Source organism: Vidua chalybeata, chromosome 2 (genome assembly GCF_026979565.1).
Source record: "Vidua chalybeata isolate OUT-0048 chromosome 2, bVidCha1 merged haplotype, whole genome shotgun sequence".
NCBI lineage: Eukaryota > Metazoa > Chordata > Aves > Passeriformes > Viduidae > Vidua > Vidua chalybeata.
This window is the reverse complement of record NC_071531.1, coordinates 91,102,514-91,130,306: the sequence shown is the minus strand read 5'-3', so window position 1 is coordinate 91,130,306 and position 27,793 is coordinate 91,102,514. Positions and strand designations below refer to the sequence as shown.

At 38.9% G+C, this 27,793-nt stretch overlaps 1 protein-coding gene across 1 annotated transcript in view; it reads left to right on the top strand.

Moving 5' to 3' along the window:
* Nucleotides 1-27,793, top strand: part of ATP8A2 (ATPase phospholipid transporting 8A2) — a 275,860-nt gene that overhangs the window by 74,886 nt on the left and 173,181 nt on the right. The window contains exon 25 of the mRNA XM_053935453.1: nt 7,302-7,474. Within this exon, the coding sequence (XP_053791428.1) occupies nt 7,302-7,474 (173 nt within the window). The remainder of the gene's footprint in view (nt 1-7,301; nt 7,475-27,793) is intronic.

The window sequence follows — 27,793 nt, the reverse complement described above, 5'->3', positions numbered from 1 at the left end:
ACTTTTGTCACTTTTCTTGATTTTTTATTTAAAGTAATCAGTATTTTAGTCATGATTACAGTAAAGATTGGCATTTTTAAGATGCCACTGTTATAATCAGCATTTCTCTCCTTAATGTGAGGAAAAAGTAATGCTGCAGAAAACTTAAGGTTTTATTTCAAAAGGCTAAGGTACGAGGATCAGCACTTCTGGCAGCATGCACTGCCATGTTATTTAATCTGCAAGGTGGGAGATGACCAGTTAGTGAAGTCTTGAATAAATTGGTTACTTCTTAATTTGGCAAAAGCCCCTCTTTGCTCCTAATTCTTCCCTCCTTCTCCCCCCACCCCAAAGCCTCTCTAGCTCTGGGGCTGCAGGGGAGACTTCATATATGTTCCATTTTAATGATGCTGCCTTTTTCTTCACTGAGACCCTGAAGTTTAGTGTGCAACCACCTGACATGCTATGTTAAGTTAGCTTGAGTACTTCACCATGTACTTTTTGACATGTCAGCTCTTTGATGCTCTTCCTTGCCATGATCTTGAACTGATCTTGCAGGTACTTGAAGTACCTGCAGCCCTTTACACGGCATATGTGTTTGAGATGGTATATCTGATTGACACTTCTGGAGATTATTTTTCTGTGATCAGATGAAGTTTGTGAAAAGATCTGTTTCATTTTTCTTTTTAAACTATGTAGAGCATGCTTGGAGATAGATGTACAGATGACAGGACAGGTGTTCAGGGTGTTTTCTTTTTTTCCTATTTAACCAAGTTTCTTGGCTCCTGCATAATAAGTTTATTGCAGAACTGGAAACATCCTTGAATCGTTCTCCACAGCACTTGTTACAGCTCTTGATGGGAAAATTCATCTGGGCTTTCAACTGCCCCTGGATAGAAAAATTCTGGTATGATCTATTTATCTTATATCTGAAGGCAAGATCTAGTCTGAATATGTGATAACCTGAGACTTGCTATGCAGATTAAGGACTCCCTGTATTGAGACATTTTAAATTACTTGTCTAACTGAAGGAATTTCAGGTTGAAGTTAAATTCAAAGCTATAAAAATTGAGTAAGCCCATCTAATATCTCTGGGTCCTCTGTTTTTCTTGGCGTGGTAGGAGATCATATCAAGCAGAATCATGGTGTTATTAAATAAGCAAGTTCTGCTGTAGTGGATCTGTGACAGTCATTTGATTAACATATTTTAGGAATGACTGTGAGGTGATACTGTAGTAGTCACACTGTGTGCTCATATGTATCTAAATCAGCATCTAACATAGGCTGAGCACTGCAGTAATACTGAGCAAACAGCTGTTGATGGGCCTGTTAGTTTTTCTCTTAGTTTTGATCTTACTTAAAAGAATTAAAAGATCTTACTTAAAAGAATTAAAAGAATTGAAGGTATGCAGCTGGGATCTGATCTTCTATTTCCATTTGCTAAATGGTTTTGTTTGTACAGGTTGAATTTGAAGTGAATCCTGTATTCTAGAAATGCTCTAAACTGGGAAATCTTGGTACTATTTCTTTTTAAATGTGAAGTTGTGAAGTATTCAGTTAGTCTTTGGCTCTTAAAGGTTTTCCTGGCTCTCAACTAGAGTGTCCTTATATCCTCTTCTTCTGTAAAGCTAGGGAAGGGATGAACTCTTAAAATTCGGCTTTAGAAATGTGTAATTTTCAGGGTCATCTCTCCATAGTGCTGTTTTCAGTGAGTTAGTAAACAAAACAACCTCCCTGCTAATATTTCTACTTCTGGCTTTACAAAAACCTTACAGGTGATGTATTTTCAGGAGTTCAGCCTGCTCTGTTCCCCGTGAACTACCTTATCTGTTGCATGCCTAGCAAGATGAATGTCCATACTGCTGTCAAGTTTGATTTTTTTTTTAGCATTGTAATATGGTTTTAAGAGTAGAAGAAAGTCAGAGTGGTTTTGTGGATACTCTTAAGAATTTCCTTATTGTTGAGAAAGTGGGCAAATGCTTCTCTGAAAATTTTTGTGAGTTGAATGTGGTGGTCCACATTGTTTTAGAGTTGATTGTATTACACCATACATATTCAAATGATACTAACTAAGTATTTTCAATTCTACTGATGTTTTTGAGTATCCATTTTCAGGACCATAAACCATGGCTTTTGTGTCAGTTTATGTAAGCAGCTGGTACATGGCACCTAGAAAACACAACTGTGTTTGAATTGGTATTTCTATCCCCAGCTAAATTCTCAGAGTACACAGAAGCAGTTAAATAACCAACTGTTTGAAGACTGATCAATTGTAGGGATCACAAAAGAGAGGGAACAGAGGAACACAACAACAAATCCTGTAGCTGGACTACTGCCGTAAACATGAAGTAATCTTCACCAGGCTTTGTGGCTATATGCTCTGCACCCTTCCTTATAACTAGGTCGTTGGAAGTTGCCTGTTTGCTTCTGGAAATTGAAGTAGTTTGCTGACCTAGTCAAATTTGGTACCAAACTTGGAGGATTGGCAAAAGTGAGGATCTGTTCTGAAAGTAGTATTTCTTTCTAGGTTTCAAGGTTAGCTCTTTCATATGTGCTATTTATTGTGGCAAGCACTTCCAGTGACTCTCCTGCCCAAGGGGTGTTGCTTTAAATAGTTCTAATATGTTTTGCCAGCTTTGGTTTAGTTTTTCTTGTCTTTATGTTGATTATTCCTATTCTTCTGTAAATTTGCTTCTGTCAGATGTATTTAGAGATCTCTCAGGCACAGCAGCCAGGCAGATTGAAGTCAAAGATTTCACTTAACGTGGTGAAGCTTCTAGGTTGCAATGAAGGTACAGTGGAAAATTTCCCATGCAGTAGGGTTGGCCAGTGTTGTCTTGATTGGGGTTATGCAATGGATTCCTTGCTTAATTCTTAAGTTATCCTTGGAATATTTTTCACTTAACACTGGGGGAAGGGGATGTGGCTGGTATTTTGATTGAAACCGCTTTTTTCAGCACGGTGAAAGAATTGTTACATCCCATGATTCAGATTATCCATGGATGGGGAAGGAAGACAGCATCTATAAAAAGTAAATTCTTGGATTGGTAGAACAAGTTGAGCTGGCACTTCAGTGCACTCTAGTGAGTTAGCAGATTGTGTAATTTATATAACCTAATTTATACCACAACTAGTGGTTTGGAAATTAATTATAGGGTGATGGAAGAAGTTAGCTTGGAAAAGCCTTCAAGCTGCTGTAGCTAGCAGTACTTGCTAGATAACTACAGAAACAAATAGTATGTGCAATTTACTTAGCTTATAGTTAAACCAATGTGTAAGTTTAACATCTCTTACTGCAGGAGCTTGTTGTGTGAGGGTCATTTTAGGTCTTCTGAGATGGAGAAATGGCTGTTCAAGAAGGTGAATCACTGAATATTCTGAGTTGGAAGGGACCCAGAAGTATCATCAAGTCCAGCTCTAAAGTGAATGGCCCATATGAAGGTCATACCCATGATCATGGCATGATTAGCACCATGCTTCAACTGAGAGGGCATGAAATGTGGACAGCAGAATGTAAGGCTGATTTTGGCCATATGGGGGTATATCTGTCAGAGATCACAGATCCGGGGCTGAGTGGCTCTCTTCAGTTATGCCTTCTGGCCTACATGATGCTATAAGCCACTGACTTCTCTTCCTTAGATGTCTTTCCCTGTGGGCCATGGATGGCTGTATGCTTACAATGGACCACAAGTGTAGTGGCTGCCCAAAATTCTGTCCTTTCTATCTCCTGCTGTAATTTCAGTGAGTTTGTGAGCCTTTCCAGGGAAATGTGGGGCAGGAAAGAGGAGATTTGGAGCTGATTGTCTTAAAATAATTGTCCAGTTCTTCTCTGGGTATCAGTGTTGTTGTAAAATAAGTTTAGGGAATGGCTATTATCCTGCCAGAGTCTTCTGCACTCAATTTTTGCAAGTCCTTCTGAGATGTTTTTTTCTTGGCAAGTATCTGATACTGTCATTCTGTGTTGCACACTGCATTGCCTCAAACACCAGCATTTCTTGCTGTAGTGTCCAAAGCTCTGGTGGGAGGGAATGGGCAGTATTGTGCGCTGCTTCTAGAAAAACCCAACCAAAACAAAGCAAAAAAAAACTTCAAGAGCAACAACAACAGACATCATCCAAAGGCACACAGTACACACAAAAAAGTGCTTAAGTTCTAATTATGTAACCTATACAACATTCCTAATGTTTCTTATTACAGCATGAGGAGTCTGCTCTTGTTTTTAGTAAAATCAGTAGAGTTTCTGATTACATTAACTCTGATTGCATTGACTTCACAGTTGACTTCAAGCATCATGTAAAAGTATTAATATTTGCCCTGTTAACCTACAAAATAATACCTGATAAATCCCAGAATGTTTGTCAGTATTGTAATTCATAAAGCTGGGCACAGCAGGGATTTTTCCTGAGATTTTAGGAAGTGAGAATATACAGGCATGCTATCACAACATTTGTTAAAGATCCTGAGTGTACAATCCAGAGAAGACCACACAAACTCTGCTTCAGGATGTTTTTGTTTTCTGCCTGTCAACAAATTTAGTCTGCTGTGAAGATTTATAATAATGAACGAATGATATTACTTTGTGTTCTGAATGGAAACTATGCACACAGAGAACAATAAAATCCGAAAGTTTATTTTAAGGCAGTAATGCAAGTAAGTGCTCTGCTGAGGGTTTGTATTTGTGGTTGTGACTTGTTAAAATGGAAATGGAAAAACAAACAGGAAGAGCAGGTGGGATAGGTTTATTATGGAATATAGCACTATGTCTTAAATTTAACTCAAGCACAGAGATCATAACAACTTTAACCCTTAAATGCATTTATGTCAGACTTGTTCATGTATTTAGAAACAAGTCCCCTCATCATGTCAAAGGTCTAAAAGTAGAATAAAAATAAATTGAAACCTGATCTCCTTAGCTTTTTCAGTTTGAGCTCTGTAGTTGACTTTTTACAATCTGGTTGGTTTTTTTTTTTTTTTTTTCCATATTTGTTCTCTGACACTTGGTGGTCTTATGAATGAGTTTTTAAGCCCTTGTAAAGCTTTAAACTGATAATGTTACTCTGATTCAACTGACCACTTAAACATGTGCACATGTCCTCTACTGGCTTACGAAGTGTCCATATTTATTAGAATAACCCACTGAATCAGGGCTGCTAAACATATGGACTTTTCAGTTTTTGCACCTTCTGACTTTTAAGTAAAGCTGTATATTTTTAATATTTGATGGAAATCGATATGCCAGTACCATAAGGTTTGATTGGCAGATGCCTCTCTGGGTTTCCCCAGAGCAGCTGGATGCTCTGTGCCTGGGAAGGAAACCAAGTTTATTATGGCTAAGTGAAAGGCTTGCTTTATTTGTTTCTAACATTCTATTTCTATCAGAACCCCAGACAAACTTAGCATTTAGGCTTTGTGGATACTCAGTAAAAAAGGCAGGGGTATTCCACAGATATGAGATACTTTCTTAGGATTACAATTGATTTCTGCTCCATCAGGCTTGTTCTAGTAAAGGATTGATTTAGTCTTGCTTGATGTGACTCAAAGAAACTTATCCCTTAATGTCAAACATGGAGTAAAACCTAGGGATCAAAGTAGAGACTTTCACTCTAGTTACCAGTAATGAGTTGCCCACAGAAGGATTGTCATTCCCCATGGTTTCCAAATGTTTGCTTAGAAGGCCTTCATTATATACCCAGTGAGAATGGGATCTGGTTTATTTGGCTTAGTTGCACTGGCCAATAGTTGTTAGGAGCAATAGTTGGTTTTCTTTTTTAAAACACAGCCATTTTAAGTAGTTGGAAGAAACAGAAATAATTCATGCTTTTTTACTGTATAAAGCTGTTAGGTTGTAAGTTAGCCCTGCGTATGGAGGAGTATGTTGAGAGTTGTACAAAGTGCTGATAAAATGAAGTGCCTCATTTGTAATCCTTGATTTATAGTGTTTTGGGATATTATTAACAGTGTTACTAATTCTGTGTCATCTTACATGTAAGATGAGTAAATTCCATGACCAGGGCATGGATTGGATGAAGCTTATCCATATCCATGATAATAAGCTATGGAGAGACTAGTATCCTCAACTGATGAGAAATACCACCTTTTATAAGTTTTCTTGTGGCTTTGTCTTTTGAGCAATAAATGATGGATATTCAGTGACCCTCCTGAACTTGCCCTCAGATTCTCCTCTGCCTCTGTAGGAGGGTGTGGTTGGGCCCTGGCCTTCACCCTTCTTTGGGTCAGGTGAAAAGCGAGGGTGTTCCCTCTGAAGTGCCCCAAGTGCTGGACAGGGAATAAGGGCAGAGAGTTCTCCTTTCAAATAGTCAGAGAAGCATTTAATCCCGTGTGCACATTCAGGAGGAGGACAGCGGTTAATTCTGCTCTTGAGAGTAAGAAAAATGTTTGAGCAAGACTAAGAGGAAGCAGTAAAGAAAAAGAAATGACACTCCAAGATCCCAGGGGCAAGGGCTCTTGGGATAAAATTCTATTATTGATACCATTAGCCAAACTGTATCCATTATAACATCCTTGGAGTTTCTGTGAACGTTGTCACTGCAGAGTAGTGTTGAACTAGATAAAACAGCTTTCTTCCCAGAAGACTTACCCTTGTTTTCCCAGCACTGGTCTCTAATGGTTTAAGCACAGTCATCGACTTTGTTTGATTTTCAGGTACAGTGTAGATAAAGCATGCCATGAAATCATAAACCTAATCCCTCACTTTTAATGGAGAAACAGGGAATTATGCAGTCATTCTTTTGAAGAAGAAGGTGCAAAAGGTAATCTGTGTCTGAAATGGCTGAATTGTGTTCTCTGTCACACTCATTAACTTAATGTGTAAATTTGCCTCCAGTTTGGGGCTAGTTTTCTAGTGGATCAGAGTGAGTTTGTTTCAATTACCATACTAATGAGTGAGATGAGAGAAAATGAATTGCAAAGCAAGTTTTCCTCTTTCCTCCCACACTTCACCTTTATGTGAAAGTGGCCTGATAATTTTCCTACCTGTTTGGCCCAGGAAAGTTGATGTATTTGGGCTACAGTTGGGAAGGCTGTATCACAACTGCTTTGGGCACATCTGTCATGCAGGACTGTGTGGTAAAGCTGCTGGAGTCTGCTCTGAAACAAGATGAGTTCCTAGGCAAGGAGAGGCAGCTTTTGCCAATTTGTGACACAAGTCAGTATGTGTGCACGAGGTGCTGTTAACACCCTAGCTCATGTCAATGCCAGTTGTGCATGTGTACTCTGCTGCGTGATCTGGAGATACCTTGCTCTAGTTTGAATGCACTTCTCTTGTATAAGGAAGAAACATTTTCTTTCTGTTTTTTCTTCAGGCAACAAGAGCTTCTCTGACTCAACATTGTACCAGTCTGGGGGAGTCACTGGGCAAGGAAAATGATATTGCCCTGATTATTGATGGCCACACACTGAAGTATGCCCTTTCATTTGAAGTCAGGCAGAGCTTTCTGGACTTGGCACTCTCCTGTAAAGCGGTCATTTGTTGCAGGTAAGGAATTCTGTGTTTCTTTTGGGTAACAAAGTGGGCATGAAGCCAGTGAAATTCAACCTGGTATGGACACAGCCACACTTAAGTATACTGGAGAACAGCTTGCTTAATAGTGTCTTTCTTCCTCCTATGGAGGAGGAGGAGGCATGTCCCTTCACTAAAATTGTGTCATCAAATAGTACAAGTGTTGTAGGTGTCGGCGAACCCAATGGGAAGAATGATGATGTCTAACTCCATTTCAGAAGGCTGAATGATTTCTTTATTATAACTATGTTATAATACATTAATATGCTATATAAAAGAGGATACTAAATACTACATGCTACTTTCTCTAACTATCATCTCTCACTCCTCACAACTCGTGACCCTGTTCGCCAGAGTCCAGACACAGGTGGATCCGATTGGCCATCACGCCCAAACAATCCACCATGGTCCAACCAAGTGCTCACTCTGGGTAAACAATTCTCCAAACACATTCCACAAGAGAAAAACAAGGAGCAGAAATAGAAATTGTTTTCTCTTTCATTTCTCTCTGTGCACCTCAATAAAAAATCCTGAGAGAGAGAGAAATGTGCTTGCCACATACAAGTCCCTCTGCCAGTGTCAGTCCCAGCTGAGTCTGATCTCTTCTATAAAGTGATGAAAGATTGTGAGAAAACACTGTGCCTGACTGCCTGATTATAGTAGACACTGATGAGAAGAAGTGCTATGGTTGTAATTTGTAATCAAAATGTTTGTGTGACTGTTCAGCTCAGCTCTAGAGAAGGTCACAGCATGAATTTAAGTTGACCTTGACTTCTAGTTGTGTATTATGTGACCCTGTGATAACAGTGCAATTTGCCCTATTAAAAAGTTAGACTACTGCTTGCTTTTCTAAGTCACAGCACAGTTTGTTGCTGTTTGTGGATATAGCTGTACACAGATATGGTCCTATGTCATGACTACTTCAGAAGAAAGGAAATAAGAGCCCCAAGAAAATGAAAACCAAAAACTGGCTTACTTTACTTTTAGTGTAGCAGGAAGGCTGCATCATTTTTAACTTTGAAAGAGTATGTGGCTTTGAGGATTGTGTGTGTTTGTGCTCATTGCTGGTATTTGGGGAGAACTGTGACCTAGGGGGGATTGTTGATTTAGGCAGGCAGGAAGTTTTATTTGCATTCTAGAAGCAAGACCTGCTTTGTAGGAAATGGCTATATGGAGACCTTGTACTGCTTTTTTTTGCAGTCTTACTTACCTTTTATGTGTGCACTTTTGTACAAGTATTGCATGGCAAAAGGAGTGCTGTCCATGTACCTGAAATAGCTGAGTCCTTGGGTTTTTTATCTGTTTCTTTCCATTTGTTTTCTGGACTGCTGTACTGCACAATATTGTGGTTAGAACTGTTCAACATGTTCATTAATTACCTGATGATTAGATGGAGTATGAGCTCAGCAAGTTTACAAATAATACTAGACTGAGGAGTGAGAGATACCACTGAGTGCTTGGCTGCCCTTCTGAGGGACTTCAATAGGCTGAAGAATTGAGCAGCGAAATCTCATGAAGCTCAAGAAGGGGAAGTGCCAAATCCTATGCCTAAGGAGCTACAACCCCTTACACCAGTAAGCTGTGGGGTTGCCAAGCTAGAAAGCACCTTTGTCCAGAAGGATCTTTGGATCCGCGGTGGACAAGCTGACTCTGAGCCAGCAATGAATCCTAGTGGCAAAGCAAAGACTAGTGTTACCCTGGGCTGCAGTGGAAAGAGCATTGGTAAAGGTTGAGGGAGGTGATCTTTCTTCTCCACACTGCTGAGGTAACTTCTGGAATGTTGTGTCCAATTCTGGGATTGTTAATGTAACAGGTTTAATGGAGAGCATCCAGTGCAGGACCATGAAGATGATAAAGGGGCTGGAGCATCCATCATGCAAGGAGAATATGAGAGCTGCAAGTGTTCGGCCTAGAGAAGAGGAGGCTCAGAGGAGTTTGTATCAATTTGTATGAATATGCAATAGAAGGGAATGAAAGATGAGGGAGACAGGCTCTTCCCTGTAGTGTTCAGTGACAGCAATTTTTCTTCTGTTGCTGGTTAATTTTTTTTAAATTTGGGCAGGGCGCTAGAGGAAGAAGGCACAAAGCCTTAGAGCAGAGGTCTCATTTCTGCATCTGTTTCATGGAGTTTTGCATGAGGAGTTTTACATTAGACACAAGTCTAGCCATCTTTGGAATGCAACAGGCCCCGATGTAGGGCCAGTAAGAGGGCCAGAGTGAAGGTACCCTGGGCTTCGAGAGCACCAAGTGCCCGGGAAGGGAACTGACCCCATGTTGTGCCCTGTTTGAGGGGAAGTTAACGAACAGAGCAGATGGAAAGCTCCTGCTTTCCTATTCTATCACAGTGCTTTCGCAAAGATCCTTCCAAGACTCTTTGTTAGTTTATTGCTTGAAGATTTGACAAGTTAAGCCAAAGACCTACATAGCTGAAACAAATAATAAATTGCAAATTATTAAATTTGCACATAAAATATATATAATAAGCTGAATATAATGAATGGTCCTGTTTTGCCAGGAGACATGCAATACTGGACATTTCCTCTTTCATTATTTCATGCGGGGAGCCAACAGGAGTTTTATTTATTAGTGAATTAGCAAATTGAGGAACAGTGCAGGAAAAAAATACTTTAAAGTATAAATCAAAGGGGAAGAGATGATGTAATTTCATAGCTTAAAAGGAGCAATGAAAATAATTGAGTTTTAAGTCCCCAGAGAAAAAGAGGAATGCTTTTAATAACCTTTAAGGCTTTTCAAGAACCTTCCAGTCACTTGCCAGGTGCTTGATACTGAAGCAAGAAAAACATTTTTTTTAATGCTCTGATTTGTTTTCGAAAGTACTTTGTGTGTCAAAAAAACCAGTGCACTTATACTTCACAAGAAGATGTTTTAAAATGGAATTGAGAAAGAGGACATTTCAAATTAGAGTTAGTCTTCAAATGAAAATGTTAATTGGGAGGGGGATGTGGCTCTTTAACTTAGTGGTATGATGTTTAACCACAATAGGAGTTGCCTTGCTATTCTCAACATTGCATAAATTCATGGGGCTTAATATTTCATAAATTTACTAAAACATTTTCATCTCCTCTGGGGACTTTCAGCTGCATTTGCCATTCATTTTTTTTATTTTTTAAATATAGTTAAGACATACTGTATATTCATTTTCTGGGCTTTAGGCATAAACTGTAGTTGAACTTGATTCTCAGGGGTAATCTCTTAAAATGAAACTGTAGTAAACCTGGCTCCTTTTTGCATTAAGAGGGAGAGATGGTATCTTCTGATGGGGTTAAGTCTTCCACTGTTACAGTGTCCCTAGCAGGCCACTGGCACAGTGGAGAAAAATATACCCCTCAAGAGACTTGGTAAAGCTAGCAAAATCAAATCAAACAACTCCTTAAGAAAAAGCCTTGTTTGTTAAAAATTTTTCCGGAGACTGACAGATCTTATTATCTTTCTTCACACTGACTGGGATGTCAGGATGTCAAAAGCAAGCAAAACTTACTTTTCAGTGGAAGTAAATGTTGTTTGGAAGGCAGTTGAGCTCATGACTTCATTTATGAGATCTGAGCTGATGATTGCCTGTCTCTGGTTTTCAAATGTTCCTTTAACGGGCCTGTTTTTAGTGATGTTTTGTGAGACACAAAATGTTAAGGTTTGGGTAGAAGTGACTTAATTCTTTTAATAACAAAATGGAGTATTTTTATTCATCTAGTGTTTATAGTCTAGCTGGTAGGTACAGCATATTATTGCATTTAGCTCTGAATATAAAAGTAGAAGAAGATTATATAACTTGTGTGTTATGGCTTTTAATATTTAATTGTTTAATAATTTAAAAATTAAATATAATCTAAAATTCATATTTAATTCTCTACTGAAGAGCCTGCCTTGAATTGGAAGTATTTGTAGTTGAATTAATGCGATGTTTCAGAAACACATTTTTATGACTATGCTTTGGGAACTTTTTGTTACTGTTGTTGAGTAGAACTTCTTTGCAGGTGGCAGTGACTCTGCCTTTGTATGGGTTTAATGCCATATTAACAAGACATCCATCAGGAAGAAGCAATCCATCAGCATTTAAGAGATTAAATAATTCTAAGCAGTTTGTAAGTACTTTAAACTTAAAGTACTTTTTAACAATTAAAATTAATTGTTGGACAGCAGAAGTAGTCCTTTGTATAATTTCTTTCACAGATGTAAGCACAACAAAATAAGCATCTCCAGAGAGATGTGTAGTATAAGACTGGGAACCCATCCCACACTGGGCTGCCTCCGTGTGATTCTTTTCTCTTTTGCTTGTATTACTGACCATTTCTGCAATACTTCTTGAGGTGATGATGCTGGGATATTGTTTCTTTTCCATACGTGTACTTAGATCCTGTAGCTTTTCAGCTGAGTGAACAGTGAGTTGATGCCTGTGTAGAAGGGGTTTCAGGTAATAGGAAAATAAATAAAAATGTCTCAATTGCTTTACAGTCCATCAGCTTTTCTGCCATACTTTGATCATATGTCCTGTTCTGGAGAGGTGTCTATAAAGTGGTGCACCATGAACAGAAATTGAGAAAATCCAGCAATAGCAATTTATTTGGACTATCTGCTGTTTCCACAAGGGCACTTGCCATGTCATGGCTACTACATCAGGATGATTTTGCTTGCTTTTAGGTGTGAAAGGTATGTGCAGTTGTTGCTCAGTGTCTGAACACTAATTTCTGGAGGGCCCAACCTCACCAGCTAACTGTAGATAATACTGGCACAAACTGTTGCTTTCAGTACCTTGAGCAATATTGGAGCTGTAGTGATAATAGTTAGGAGCTGAGTAAAAAAAGAAACAAGAGGAGAGAATGTATCTTTTTTTTAAACAACCCCCACCAACAGGAAAACCCTGGTCTGTGTTGCTATTGCATGTTGCATGCAGGGAGGCTGGGGTGAAGACAGGAGCCCACAGGTATCACTCTGAGAACAGACACTAAATGTTCTGAAATGTACATACCCTTTGACTAGAGCGTGTCTGCTTGGGTGTGGAAAGGGAAGGGGTTTAATGACTTGAAAGCAGAAGGCTGGAGAAGGGAAGGCAAAAAGCAGCTTGTGAAGAGTAGGTGTTGCTAACTGTTAAGAGTCACTTCATCAGCTAAGGAGAGAAGAGAGATGAGGAGACAAGAGAAAAGTTGTCTCAGCACTCCAAGTTGTAAGGCCATAGCTGGGGTGCTTCTGGTCTTCCATCATGATTTGGAGGAGGCATTAATAACATAGCTGACAAAATGAACATCTGGAATACTTCTTAAATATTTATTCTCCCAACTCGCATATTGTTGCTGGTATTAGTATTTGACAAAATGATCGTTCTGTGCTGTAGTTCAGTATGTATTTATTTATAGAATCAAAAAAGTGTCTTGCTGGCTTTCATTAGATAAGACCCCCATTTTCATGAAAAAATTGCAGCTCAATTCTGATTAAGAGTATGATAGCCAATTCTAATGTTAATTGGTCCCAAAGAAAATTGTGGATGTGTTACATTTTCCTGTATGTACATCTTGCGTTTCCCCTCATCTGTCAGCTACTAAATAATCAATGCTCATTCTCATATTCTAGTTCTGCCAACTCATGACAGCAATATTCATCTTATGACTTTGAAAACCATGAGGGAAGAACCATTCTGACAGCTTTAGTGTTTGTAGATAATTGAAGTGGGAGGAAGGTTTTGAGTTGCAGCATTACATGGTGCTCTCTGCACTTTTGAATAAAGAATACTCACAGATGATTAGAAATGATCACCTAAACTGTTCAGTGTGTATGTAGGGATGTGTAAAGCAATCCTGGGACTTTCTTATGATTCATTTTCTTAAAAACCTGTTGGCTGCTTTGCAAGAGCTAAGTAAACTTGGAAAATGTCACCAGTTCTTTGTTGGAAAGCTAATATGAGAAAACTTTTGGAGAGCTTGGTCTTAACAATTTTGGTAATTATGTTGTCCTCTGAGTGGCAATGTGAGTTTCTGCTGCATGTTTTGACTTCTGTTCTTTTTAATCGGTGTTCTGAGCTATGATGGTTCCTGAACCTCACTCTCATACTTCAAATCATTCAAATGCTTAGCTAGTGTTTAAAGGGGGCAAAAAAGTACTGTTTACACTTAAACAGTACTTAAAGATACTGTTTTAACTGATATTGTTTGCTTTTTAAATGACACAGGTAAAGCATTTTTCCCTTGGGTAACTATTAACTGCCTGACAGCCTGAATTTAAATGATTCATGCTATGTGGCCAAACATTTCTTACTGCTTAACTGCATCCCATTACTGTGACTGTTCCTATTCTTAGGAATTATTTTGCTTTATTTGTTCAGATGAGGAAATAATTCAAATGAAGTAATCCCTAAATTGAATCAGTGTTCCAGTTTCCACTGTTATTCACAATTTGGCAAAAGGTTTGCCTTTTTGAATTTATTAAAGAAAATACTTAGCTAATAGACTAAGTTTGTATTGTGCTTTAAACTTGTGTATATGTCAGGTCAGATCCAGTATCTGTTTTAGTGTTCAGTTTCTGTTTCTACTGGATGACCAGCTGAGTGAGTTCTCATGCTCAAAACTGATTATGAATGAAAACTTTCTCCTGAAATATTCTGCTTCACCTCTATTTCCTGTTTCTGTTACTATTCTTACTAGCGAATTTACTTACCACCAAGTATTTGGAAAAGGTTGGAGTAAAGGCAGGAATACAGCTAAAATCAACCTTTTTCATTGGAAACAATTTTGTGGGAAAAATACTGCATATCCTGACAAAAAAATATAATAAGTTTCTCCTTCAAGTAGTGTTTACCCTAGTTGTTATTTTTTAAATTAATTTGTTACCATTTTTCATTATGAGCCTAATATTTAGGTGACCAAAATCTTAGCAGTTCACTTGATCCAGCTCATCAAATGTAAGTGAAATATGTCTCTTGAGCAATGGGGTGGTAATACTCACAAACAGTTCCAAATGGTATCGGTGTCTGTTTCTTCACCATACTGCGGTATCTTGTCCAAATTGCTCCTGGTCTCTTCAGTTTCTGAGCAGGAGCAGCCAGCAGTGCTGTGTTTAGTGCTACACTTCCCAAATTGGAAAATAAACATTCCATACATACTGCACATGAGAAAAAACTATGCTGCTGGAACGTATGCTATTTTAGAGGAAAGATAAAACTGTGGTTTGGAATATCTTGTGTTCCATGAGAAATTCATAGTACTGGTATATTTTTCTTTCCACAAGTGTTAGTGTGTTAACCCCTGTCTTCTGGTCAAGTTCCAAATGGAACAATTGCTTTCTTCTCACTGAAATTCCCCTGCCACCTTTATTGAATATAATATTCTTCACTTCCTGTGCAAAGCTGTTGAGGGTGATGGTGTGAATGCTAAAGGTCACCGGGTTTTAATTCAGAGGTACTACAGCGAAGTTCTGCTTGTGAACCCACCTCTAACTATCTGCATCCCTACATTTTAAGCTTCTGTTTTGTAAAAACAGTATTGGAAGCATAAGTGGTATCACCACTTTCTTTAAGCAAAATATGTAGGGTCTTTTTTTGGAGGGGAGGTGTTTGTTTGGTGTTTTTCTTTCTTTTTTTTTATGGTTTGGGAGCGGTGCATGTTTTTACTCTGGGCTTACCCAGGTTCCTCCAGATTTCCAGTGCAAGTGTAAAGTAACTTTGTATCTCAGCTGAGTACAGAATGTTTGAACTCTTTCAAGGTGGTTTTTGTGGCATGTGTAATAGATGGTCTCTGACACAGTGCACAGAAACATTCATTGGTGTATACACTTGTGTCTGATAAGACACATATTCTTAATATGATGAGGTGTGTACGCTAACTGCAGCTCACTGTCCTGTCTCAAATAAAGCTTCTTCCCAAACCAATGATGTCAGACACTCTGATTCTTCATTAGGCTTCAGTAGTGCCAGTTTTTTCCTGTTTAGGCATTCCTCTTTAGGCACAACTGGACTCTTGACACAGTTGTCCTTATTTCTTACCCCTTGTCTGTTGTGCCAAATACCCTTTTCCTGAGTTCCTGGAGCAGTGCTGAGTGTTGTCTGCTAGGGAGTGACTGAATGTTTCCTCTTATGGAATTCCCTGCTGGTCCATAAGGCTAGATGGAGGCCAAGTGTCTGGTACCTTTCTGCAGCCTTGCAACTGGTTTGTAAAGGTTTCTGGCTATGTAGAAAATTTCCTTAATTCCTTGCTCACCAAATTGCATTTGCAAGGAAATAGTTTACATTTTCTGTTTCTTTTAATGGTTTATGTCAAACGTTATTAAGAAATAGGTAGCCTTATCCTTATAATTCCTTACTATTCTGTACTTTCTTCTCTATATATGATGCAGTTTTAAAGATCTCAAAACTTTTCCTCAGAGAGGATTCGAGGATTCTCCTTGCTTTTATTGAAATATTTATTTTTGTCTTGTAAGTTTAATATTTGAATTTCACTAAAACCCTGATGCATGAAGGTACAGAAGACAAAGGCCTCTAAAGAATATGTGCTGCACTGCATTCAGAAACAAGACTCAAACCAACTGTAATATTACTTCTTTCATAAGATCCAACAGAGTCTTGTGCTCTATCCCATAGGACCAGCTCAAATAATGTATTTTCCATTATTAAAAGTACAGATATCAAATTTCAGAGGCAGGAACAGTCTGTTCTGCAAGCTTCTTAGTACTGCAGGGAATTACCTTCATGAGGACTGTGGGCTTTGAGGCACTGTAGTAATTTGTGGGACACTGAACTGGTAAAACAGCTCTGGTCAGAGTTTCCAAAAGTGCTTCGTGTTGGTGGAAGCTGACTCTAGAGTGTGTCTAAGTTGAGTAGGAGCACAGCTGAATCCATACTAGATATTTGGAAAAATTTGACCTTAGACTGAAAAGAATGGCTCGGCTTAAATGTATTTCTCTGCTATTCATATCCTTGAAGTCATGATAATAAAACGAAAACTATGCTTGAGGGAAACAAGAGTAAACCTGATTTGATTCAACAGGCTAGACTAGGAAGCAAACTTTTTAAGTTTGTTCACATGAGTAAAAAAATGAAGAGGCTCTGGCTCCAGTGGGCTATGCAATTTTTGGCCTGCTTATGTGCTTGAAATGTGTGAGTAAATACCACCATATTCTGCAGGGCAAACGAGGCTGCCCAGTTGGAAGCCATTTAGCAAAGTAGCCATGTTGGTGGTGTAATGGCTTTTTTGAGGCTTAGACTTTCCTTTGCACAGTTGCCCACAGACAGTGGAAAGAATTCTTTGTGGAATCCTCTGTGTTTTGCAGTCTGTAGGGGATGCTCACCTGCTTATGCAGAGCAATAGTAAACTCATCCTTTTAAAAAATAAAAATCTTATCTCTGTGCTAATAATTCTCCTTAGTACTTCTAAGACAAGGCAAGCAAGAAAATCTGTGAGGAATACCTGTGCTTGCAAAGAACTTCTAGAACTTGAAGAAAAACTGATGTTCTGCTGTATCAGAACTACCATTCAGCTTAAGGGCTCTGTGTTCTGAACACCACTGGCAGGGTTAAAATGGTAGAGACTTGGATTCTGCATTCACCAGTAGGCAGTTCTTATCCTTTTTCTGAAAAAGGAGGTTTAAATAGCTTCTTCCTATTTTGGGAAGGCTGCTTTGATATCTTGTTTTGGCATGTGTGTTGAATGCATTTTGCTTCTACTCTAACTTGCTTCTCCAATAGTGTCTAGAATAGATAACAGTGACAGACATTGAAAATTATGATCTGTTTTAAATCTTGCTCTTTCATATACCCCTTCTCTTACTGTTTTCCATGTCATGGCACACTTAAATTGCTCTGTCTTACAGGTCTTCTGTCACATCTCATTTTGTATAATATGTGGTCTTTGTGCACTCCTAGCATTGTTTTATTTATGCTCTACATAAACACAAAAATTCAAGTTCCTACAGGGAACACATTGATCAGAGCTTCTAAAACTTTTTAGGGTTGTGGCTGTTTGTCTACATGTGGTCTTGAAAGAGCTGTTACTTGTGGGCCCTCATAGGGAGAACCAAGGAGTCCTAAAAACAACCCAAAACATGACATAATGTGTTAAGGTGCCGAAATGAAGCTATGAACTTGATAAAGGCGGGCTGAGGATATCTATTTGAGAGCTTAAGTGCCTGTCATCTTTCTGCAAAAGAACTTCTTGTTGTTCGAAAGGCTGTGCTGAGCATTCAGAGGTTGCTGGCTGAACTGATCCAGATAAGTGGGGAGGCAGGATTTCGCAGTCCTTGTGGAGGTTGAGAGGTCTTAAGAACTTCTCTGCAGCTCAAGAATAGCTGCTATGATTGTTATGTATGTAGAATCATTTGGTGTGGTTCACTCCTCTGAAGTCTTTCACTTGGCTTTAGTCTTTCATCTGGTAAAATGTTAAGCTCAGAACTGTCTGTATCCAGAAGGTGAAAGGTCATTTTTGCATGTGGTACATTCAGTGTCCAAGTCAGTGCCAAGTTTCTCCAAAACTTTCTACCTCTACATTCCTTGTCCTCCAGGTGAGGTGCTTCCATATGCCTTGGTACTGGGTTGTACAGATAGGTCATCATCTAAATGTAGTCTTCGTGGAGTGATGGGTCTCTTGGATCAGTGGGTCAGTGATTTGTCAGGAGACAGACTGACTCTGTACACTGCCATAGTGGTATGAGTGTGTCCAGGACTAGGTGATGATATTGAGATCTCTTCCCACAGATCAGGTGTGTGTGTGTACATCTCTTGGCTCTGTTGAGGGTTGTTTGTGGGACCTCTGTGTGTTATTCTCCAATCCTCCAACAAGTATCCTTAAAACTGTCAAAACTAGCAACTAGTTCATAAAACCATCAGAGTTAATATAGCCATATTTTGAGACCTGATTTGGCCCTAATTTTTATAAAAAGAAAGTAGCTATACTGTGGGGTTTTCTGCTGCACAGATTGGGTCTTTGTAAACTTTTGAGTACTGGTTGGTATAGCGGGAGCAAGGACTGTGACTGAGTTAAACCTAGAGTTGGGAATCACCTCCAGAGCAACAAGGAACTGCAGGATGGTTTTGTGACTTTGCAAGATATTTTTTGCAGCTGCATTACTCTTGGTTAAGAAGTTCCAACTTCATCTTGGAAGGATAAAATCAAGCCACACTTTTAAGCAGTTCCCTTCAAGATATCAGGCACGATTGCTTTTAACCCCTGGTGCTGGGTGGTTGACTTAGCTTTATTTTTTCAGTACAGCTGGTTTCAGGAATCTAAGGAAGAAATGTGTGCAAGCTTTCTTCTTCATTGTTTCTCTTGTCTGTTTCTTTTGATAACCAACATGTGTGGGCTGGAAATCTAAGCTGTTCAGGGATGTTTTGTTAGGGTAGACTTTTAAAGGCTACATAGAGCTGTTTTATTCTGCTCAAGTGTAAAAATATAATGAATCTTTTTTACTTTTACTTTAATTGTTGAGCTCAGGAATTCTTAGCACATTCATGGGATTTGCTGATTTTGTTTTTGACTAGTTGAATGGGTGTAGTAACTAGTGGGGTTTTAAGAAAAAAAAGTCTGAGGAGCCCACTTCATGCTTGTTTACAACAGTTACTCTGGGAGACTGTTCTGCTGTACCTGGTCAGCTAGAACCCTGTTCAACTGTTCTGGCCATGTCTACTTCTAACAATGGACAGGACTGCATCCAGATGGCTCTTGAATATCTATCTCAGTGAGAGAGACTCTACAGCTTCTCTGGGCAGCCTGTTCCCATGGTCTCTCTCTTGCACAGTGATATGTGGTACCTGCTATCCTGGATACACCACAGATACACAGTGACTTGCTGTCCTTTTATTGCACTGCCACTAGTACTTTTTGTATTATGATAAGTCAAAAAGGTAGTGAAGTAATTTCAAACTACTGAATAGCTACTCTGAAAACTGCACACTGCCTTTGTGAAGGGTTCAGTACCTTGCTGTATGGTAATGCTTCTTTGAGAGATTTTCTTCACCACAAGGTGAAGAATTCACTTTTGGAATTATTCACATTTGGAACTTTAGAGTTTTAAAATATCAAGTGCCTTCACATTTAGAGAATAAATATAATATGGCTATTTTAAAAACAAATTACCACACATGGTTTTCTGGTTTATAGGCTGGTATGTATATACAAGTATGTGCAAGGTTCATGCAGGCTGTGTGAACAGGAAACTGCAGATATTTTTTCTTCCTGTGATCTTTTTTTTTCTTTTTGTTGTTTTTTTGTTGGTTTTTTTTTTTTTTTTTTTTTTTTTAGTGGTATGGTTAACCTGAAGATCAATATGGACTGAACACAGGCATCCCATTAGGGCTGGCATACCTCATAGAAGCAGAGCATGTCCCAGTGGAAGCTGTTGGACCCAGCAGCTGCTGTGCCATGCACTGCTGTGAGTGTGCTGAGCTTGTGGAGCTCCTGGGCTGTAAGAAACTGTGTGCTTGGAGAAGCTGAACCCCAGCTCTGCCTCTCTGCACAGTTTCTAATGTTTAACCAGTTGTTTTGAGGAAATATATGAATCTGCAGTGTTGTGGATTCTGATCAGCCAACAGAGTACTCCCTGCAGAGAAAAGGCTGCTTAATTCAGTTCATTCCTGTGGCTTGGGAGGAATTGACCTTCAGGTACTGTGTGTGCTGCTTGGGCATCAGATCAGTGCCCACTATCACTTAAGGGGTCTTTACCTCAGTTTTTTTTTTAGTTAACATGATGTCCTGATGGGACTGGAGAGTGTGGACTATCTCTGTCTGAGGTGATAATCTAAACTAAAATAAAGTGTGAAGGTGGAGGTTGATTTTTTTAAGTTACAGGCATTAATCGGGGGCCCTTTAAGCATATCACACTTGTTGTAGCCCTCCCCAAAGCAAGCTCTGCACCTTATTTTATTTGAAAATAAAAAGGTAAAGAACTGCTTAAACATTACTTGATTTTTTAAAAAATAAACCTGATCTAATTATTGCTGATATTATTAAGTTATTTTTTTGCTTGTCCAGAAAACTAATGTTTTATATGATGTGGACAAAAAGTGCTCCGAACCTGATCTATGGTATGGTTAGTGGGGTCCCTGCCTGCCCCAACTGTGAAGACCTTCGGATCAAAGGAAAGCTGGCATTTAACTATTCTTTCCTCCTCAACTACTACTTTCAAATGGTTGGTTTAAAACAAATATATTTACTTCAAATTGCAGGTAATAAAAGTATTCACATTAAATTGCAAAGAACTACATGCAAAATAAATTAAGTCTGATTTAAAAGTCAGAAATAAAGAAATGGTGAGTTAAAGCTTCAATTCTGCCTCCAATGCAACTTACTGTACCACTTTAAAGTTTTGGAGATCCCAACACTCAAGAGGAGTGTTGGGACTCAAGAATGCAGTCCTAGTGTTAGTTTTTCTGGTCTTGGTTTCTTCTTTTATCTCCAAATAACAGTTGGTGGGAGTAGGGAGAGGATAATACAGAAATGTCTAAGTCCAGAAAACAGATGGCAACAGCTTCTTTAGAGCTTTTGTGCTTTATTATATGAATAAGCATTTAGGGACCCTTTAAAAGCATGTGTCCTGGACCCAGGACCATATTCTTAGTCCTTAGAGCTTAATATTAATGTTTCTATACATTTGGGATCTATTACAGGATATAAAAAGCTTGACTGATTCAGAGCTCTGTTTTAATGATATTTGTGCCTGTTATCGAAGGCTGGCTCCTGATGTGTGGTTCATGGCTCTACTAAGAGGGGAAGAAGTGTTGCAGGCTTCTTTTGCAGGCATCTCTTGGGGTAAAGCCAGTGCTTGGTTTCTCCAGTCCTTTGCTTAGAGATGGGTCATGTGAAGGACCCCAAATGGTACAAGGGGCCAGACTTGTTCCTCTTTCAGAAACTGGCAGCTTGGAAGAGGCATATCTTAAAGTATGTAAAGCAACAAAATAGCAACAATTTCTGTACTTTGGCACACTAGGATCAAGATGTAGTTTGTGAAAACAGGAAAGAGTTGAGCATTTTGTCTCAGTCCCAGGTGTGCCATGGTGTGTAATGGTGTAATGGGGGCAGGTCTGACATTTCAATGTTCTCCACAGCAGTGCAATTTTTTCTGGGCCCCCTTAAATTAGAGAGAGTTGCAGAGAGCCTAGAGAGCTTTGCTGAAAAAAATACAAATTGCTAGGAGAGTGGACAATGCAAGGAGGGGAAGGGATTCCTCCAGCCTGCCTGGGAGACTTTAATCAGTTTTGATGCTGTTCTCAATCCATTTCGTTAATGAGTCACACGTGATTCCTCCGTACAATTTTGTCTGTGTTTTTGTGTTCAAAGAACAGATTCTGGCATGGGTTTTCAATCTGTGCTGATATTTTAATGTGTGCAGCCATTTTATACAAACACAGCAGTGTAATAAGGCAGCAGCATCCAGATGTTACAAACTGCATCTTTCAAAGTCATTATATCCTTTTTGTATCTGATTTTCCTCTTCTAAAATCACTGTTTGCATTGCCTTTTTCCTCATACACCTTCCACCTTCTTCACAGCCTTCAGTTCATTTTTGGATTTTAGTCTTGAATACCAGGCTGATCTGTGATGCTGTTGCCAGTTGGTTATGTCTGGGGAAAATTAATTTTTTTTTCTTTTATTGGATATGTGCAGTAAAAGCCAATATTTTACAAGATGGTAGAGAGCAGGATCAGTACTGGCAGCAGCAATGTAGATGAAGGTGCAGCAAACAAGCGCAGCTCATGCTCAGTATTCATACTCCAAGTCCAGAATGGGACGGTTGGAAGGAATTTTGGTTTTGGCCTGAGAACAAGAAAAGGATTAAAACCACTAAACTTAGAATAAGTTGTTTTGGTTTTTTTTGTTTTTCTGAGAAGAAGGAGAAACTGAGTGGAGAATGGAGTATAGTGTGGTGTTTTATGTAGTGATGACTGAAAAGCATAAAAAGACTTTCTTCTATTGTCAATTCTAATTGGAGGCTGGCAATTAGCAAGAGGAAAGAAGCCTAGGAAAGGAAAGACAAATGGGGAATTTTATTGAGTGGAAAGCTGCTGAACAAAAGAGGATTTTTGTTCATCTGTATTCTAGTGGTTTTAAAGAAACCTGCAAACTACATACAAACTATTGATAATTCTTCTCCCAACTCATTCAAGTGTATGGAGGAGGGAAAATAAGAAGAGGTATGAGTGCTAAGTAATTCTTAGTAAAGATGGTCTGTAGGATGGTTTGTTGGGAATTCCTATCCTGTGAGCTTTTGTCTTACTGTTCATGCAGTAGGGACAGTGATGTGAATAAATATTTTACCTGGGGCTCTTTAGCAATGAAACCAGAGCTCTGAGACCACATCTTCTGGTACAGACATCTCATTCCTGGTTGTGAGAAGATCCTGTTGGAATGTTAAACATGAAGTGCCAACAGCACTGCCAACAGGCTGTTATATGTATTATGTAGTGTAATGTGTTATAAGCACATGAATCATATGGACTTGACTCTTTAAGTCAATGGAACTGTCACGTCTCTTCCGATTTAACACAAACGTGCAAAAGTGGAGACTGCAAGTGGCTTAGTCACACCTCAATTAGAAAAAGCATCTTAGCAATGATATGGAAGTCAAGTTGTAATGCTGAAGTTGTCAGGTTGCAGAAGCTCAGATACAGAGGCAGAAATGCCATATCTGGCTAAAGACAGCTGAGAAACTATTTCACCTTCTTGCCTTTCCCATTCTAAAGACTTTACAAGGAGCAGTAAAAGTAACCTGGTGGCTCTGTGTCTGTGGTGCTTGTCTCAGAAGTCTGAATACCGGATTTGTGCTACCAATTTGCTATGGAGACTTGAGACACCTGGCCTTCCTCAGCTCTCTGCAAAATCAGGGGATGTGATGATGCCTGTTCCTGCAGGCTGTGCACTGTGAGAGGCTGTATGAATATCTCATTTGTTCCAGGATAGCTTCAAGAAATGGAGTGGTTCTGCAGATATGTGGGTGGGAATCTGTGTTTCACAATAATCGTGAAAGGACATCTGTAAATGAAGAGTAGCTTTGTTTTTAAATATAAAGAGATTAGCAACCTAATTTACAAAATTAGCAACAGGGTTTTGAGAGGCTGATGATGGCAACAGATAGGATAAAGAAATGCAGCAATATCTTCAAGTACAAGAGCAAGCTGTTGTTTGGCTCTGAAATGAGTAAGATATCTAGCTGGCTTAGGTGCTGAAAGTAGTTGAGCTGCAGCTGCCACCAGCTTCTTCAGCAGGATGAACTGCATAGTGTGAAGTCTAGGCTTCTCCAGCCAGGCTGTGAGTATTTGCTTGCCAGCATCTTCTGCAAAGAAATTGGCTCCCTGTATGTATGTTGACAGTAAGAGTCCTCGGCGTTAATTCTGCATCCCTCCTTACATAAAATATTAACACCAGCACTGGAAGGTACATCTCGAGTAGACTTGAAACTAATAGAGCTGTGACAGATGAACTGCTGGTATGAGTAAATGAAAAAGTACACTCCTAAAAAATTCAAGTTACAGTATTTTGCAGGTTGAGAAGTCAGCACTGCATGTGGCAAATACTTCAGGCAAGCCATTTGGAAGCATTTCCTTGTAAAACTTGGGAAAAAAATCCCCAACTTTATTGGCCTAAATATTGCATGGACTAGAAATTTGCTGAAGGACTTAAAACAAAAATAGTAGATGTGGCAGTAATTTGAGCTACAAGGCAGAGAACAGTCCTTGTAGGATAAATACCAAGCTCAGATTGAGTGTCTTACGAATGATTTAGAGGAGGAGGTGAAACAGCGCATCAGTTAAATTCAGAATTTGATACTAAATGGGGTTTTTTTGCAAGCTCAGATAGAATGAAAAGAAGTACTAAGTATGGAGTGGTTAAGTCTTAGAAGACAGTATAAAAACAAGCTAAAAAAACCCGTGTTTTAGTGAAGAGAGAGAGCTGGCATCTTTTTTATATGGGAGAAGTTTGTTCAGCATGTTTTACCTGGCTGTGTGTCTGCCTCGGCTATACTCGTTCAGAGACGTGCTTTGGCAGCTGTAATTAGTGTTGAATTTTTATTCCTGCTGAAGACTATGGCTGAGAATTAAAATTGGGTCATAAATACTGCAAAAAATCCAAGGCTATTGTTAATAACACCATGCTACTCCAAACGGCAGTCTGATTCTGCAGAGATGCTGAGGGGCCGTATCCCTTAGGACTTTAAAACAAATGATGACATTTAATACTTCAGAAACCAAACTCATTTTTAAGTTTTTCTCTTTCAGAAAGAGGTACTTATCACATTTTATGCCCCAATCTAAGCTGCTGTTCAGCCTATTGTTACTTGGTGTTTATGCAAACTACTGTTTCAAAATATTTCTTCGTGAGTGGCTCTGTGAAACAAGTTTTTTTTTCTCCTATTGTCTTTATAGGGCACTCACTGGAGAAGAGGGGAGACACCAATTGTTCTCCCCTCCCCAGTCTGTGTGGGTGTGTACACAGTGCCTGTGGGGCATTTTAGAGAAGCAAGCAAATGATCTCAAGTGTATTTTTACATTATAACACCCTTCAGCTGTGTAGGCAAGAAGTGGTGACTTCGTTTTCTGTGCTCTGCTGTGTGGAGTCCAGAGCACTGATATATTTTCAGTGGGTCCTGATTCAGAACTTCATTAGCTTTCAGGGAACAGAGCACTTCTGGATCAGCTGGTGCTATACTTGTCAGTCTTGCCAAAAACATTTTATTTGTTGCTGTTTCAACTGATGCTTGATGGTATTACAAGTAGGGGAACACATTGTTTTATAAATGACATTAATAATACATGTAATACTGAGGAAATCCAATGTTAGCAATTTTAAAGTTGATCATGCACATTGTAAAGGTAAGTTTAAACTCTCTAATAGAAAACATTTGATGGTTTTCTCCAAAATGTCCACTGTTATATTCTGCCTGATTTAACGTAGGTAATCAAGACAGACAAACCTGACACAAAGTACTTAATGTTTGCTTTTTATCTTTTGAAAAATTACTCTATAGATTTTTTTTCAAAGCTTTCCACTTTTTCTGTCAAATAATTCAAGTATTTTGAGGATTTATTACTATTAAACCTTTCAAATTTCTGGTCTGAGTTAAGTCCTAATGCCATCAAGTGTGCCTTAACATCGGCTCAGAATATCTCTTCATGTCTTGCATTTGACAAACTGTCCAATAATTTCAGAAGTGTTGTAATACTGAGTTTTGCCAGTACTGAAAAAGGGAATAAACTTTCAACTAACAAAGGATGGAACTTGGGTGGGCTCCAGCAGGAAATTTTGCATCAGGCAGTTCATAAACTTCTGCCAAGAAGCCAGTCATACAAAAGACAGCCGGTGAATGTGATGGGGTTTGTGCCGCTTGCAGTCGGTACAGGATGGCTCTGAATGTCATTGTGAACCCCAGTTCCTGCATGCTTAATCACTAATAATTTCTGTGTATTTTATTGCAGAGGGGTTATTGTACTGAAAAAGAAAATCTGGTGAATGGAGTGCCTACAGAGATACTTATGAGAAGTATAGACAGCAGAAAGGGAATAAGTTAGGGAAAAGTGCTATTTGGGAAGCTTGAGAGATTGGTGATGAACTGCTGAAGTGTAAAGGATGGGCCACTTGGTTTGTAAGATTTAATAGTCAAGCTGGGAAGAATATTGAAAATCAGGACTTAATTGAGGTCAGAGTTTGATAGTGAATGTTGGTCTCTTGGAAACAGCATTTTATTTTGTTGTGTGAGAAAGAGGCATTTGTGGAAGTAAAAAGAATTGCAGTAGCTGATGGAAGATGATTGGGATGGGAGAGGGATTCCAATTTTGTTTTCAGACCTGCAGGCATGAAGTATTGGCTCCATCTTGAGAATCCAGAGTAGATTTGTACTGAAGAATCCCAGGCTACAGTTTAGTAACCTCTTCATGATGAACAAACAAATTGTTCTTTAAAAGGCTTCCACGGTTCTGCATGTAGCTTATACATGTAGAGTAGGCAGGGGTTTAACAAGGAGATTGTTCCAATCTCATACAGTGGTGTGGAGTATTTCTTGTGTCTGTAATCTGTTGGGGAGATCCAGTTTCTACAGTCTGGGGTCTGTCATAGCTGTACTGAAACTTCCTGTGATGTAAGCAACAGGGGAAACGTAAAGCGTGAATTGTACAGCAGACAGCTTCTCTCTGATCAGATATAGAGAACAGACAACACCATTTTCTTGACTTGCAACATAAGATTTGTGCCCAATAAAAGCACTTCTTTAGGTTGGAAGTGCAAAAAAGGCGAGGTTTAAACATGAATTTATTGTCAAAATCTTGAGAATTTTCTTTATGAACAATATTGAGGTGGTGAGTAATTATTGAATCAGTGACTGAGTTGGAAAGCTTCTTGGAGAAAACAGAGTTTGAAATAGTGGATCTACCACAACTTTAAACATGTCTTTCTAGTAGCTTCTCGTTCTTACTGTTCTTAGAAAGAAAAAAATCTTACCCAACTTTCCAACTAGTGACTCTTCTGTGACATTTGCTTGGCAAGATAAAAAAGCAGTGACCTTATACAGTAGCAAAGAGAACTTGTCCCGTTATATAAAGACTGTAACTGAATGAACCTTGATGCATTCAACTGAGCTCCTTAAGTATCTTAGTGTAAGGAAAGTTCTCCACAGGCTTTCCTCTGCTATGACTTGTGCATTTTTCACAGTGTTATTAATTTCTTTTAGCACAATAACACACGCCTTTTGAAGGCTCAGTGCAGAGTAAATACTTTACTGTCTGTAGTAAATGGATTATCAGTTTTATGATTACATTCCAATCTGTTGGCTGGGTTTTACTGGCTAGTAAAATCACAAGTTGTAAATTGGAGTTTGTTTGTTTTGGTGATGACTGGAGTTTGGGTGCATCAGTAGACAATTCTGAGTATCAATAGCTTCAGAATTTACCACACGTAGGGAAAACACTCTTTTTTAATAGTAACCTTTCTCTTAGACTTAGACACTCTGAATTAACTTACATATTTATTTAACCCAGGCCTATCCGTGATTAAACTGATTTTCTTCTGATGGGCATCTGGCAGCAATCCAGTGGTGAATGCCTTTTAAAACTTGATTTCACTAACCATTTCTCTCTAACAAATGGTATCATCTGGAATTCAGAATGTTGAATGCTTCTGAACAGACTGTCTACTGCTAATGTGCACAAACACGCATTTTTTTCTTTTAAATAGCTTATTTAAGGGGTTCTGTTTTTTTAATGTGTTTTTCACAGTCTTTGTGCTACTTGTGCAGCATAGGAATAACAGAAAATAACAGAATTTTTAAATCAAGTTTGTGGGATTTTCTGACTTCCCTCTCCTTCACCAAAAGGAGCAA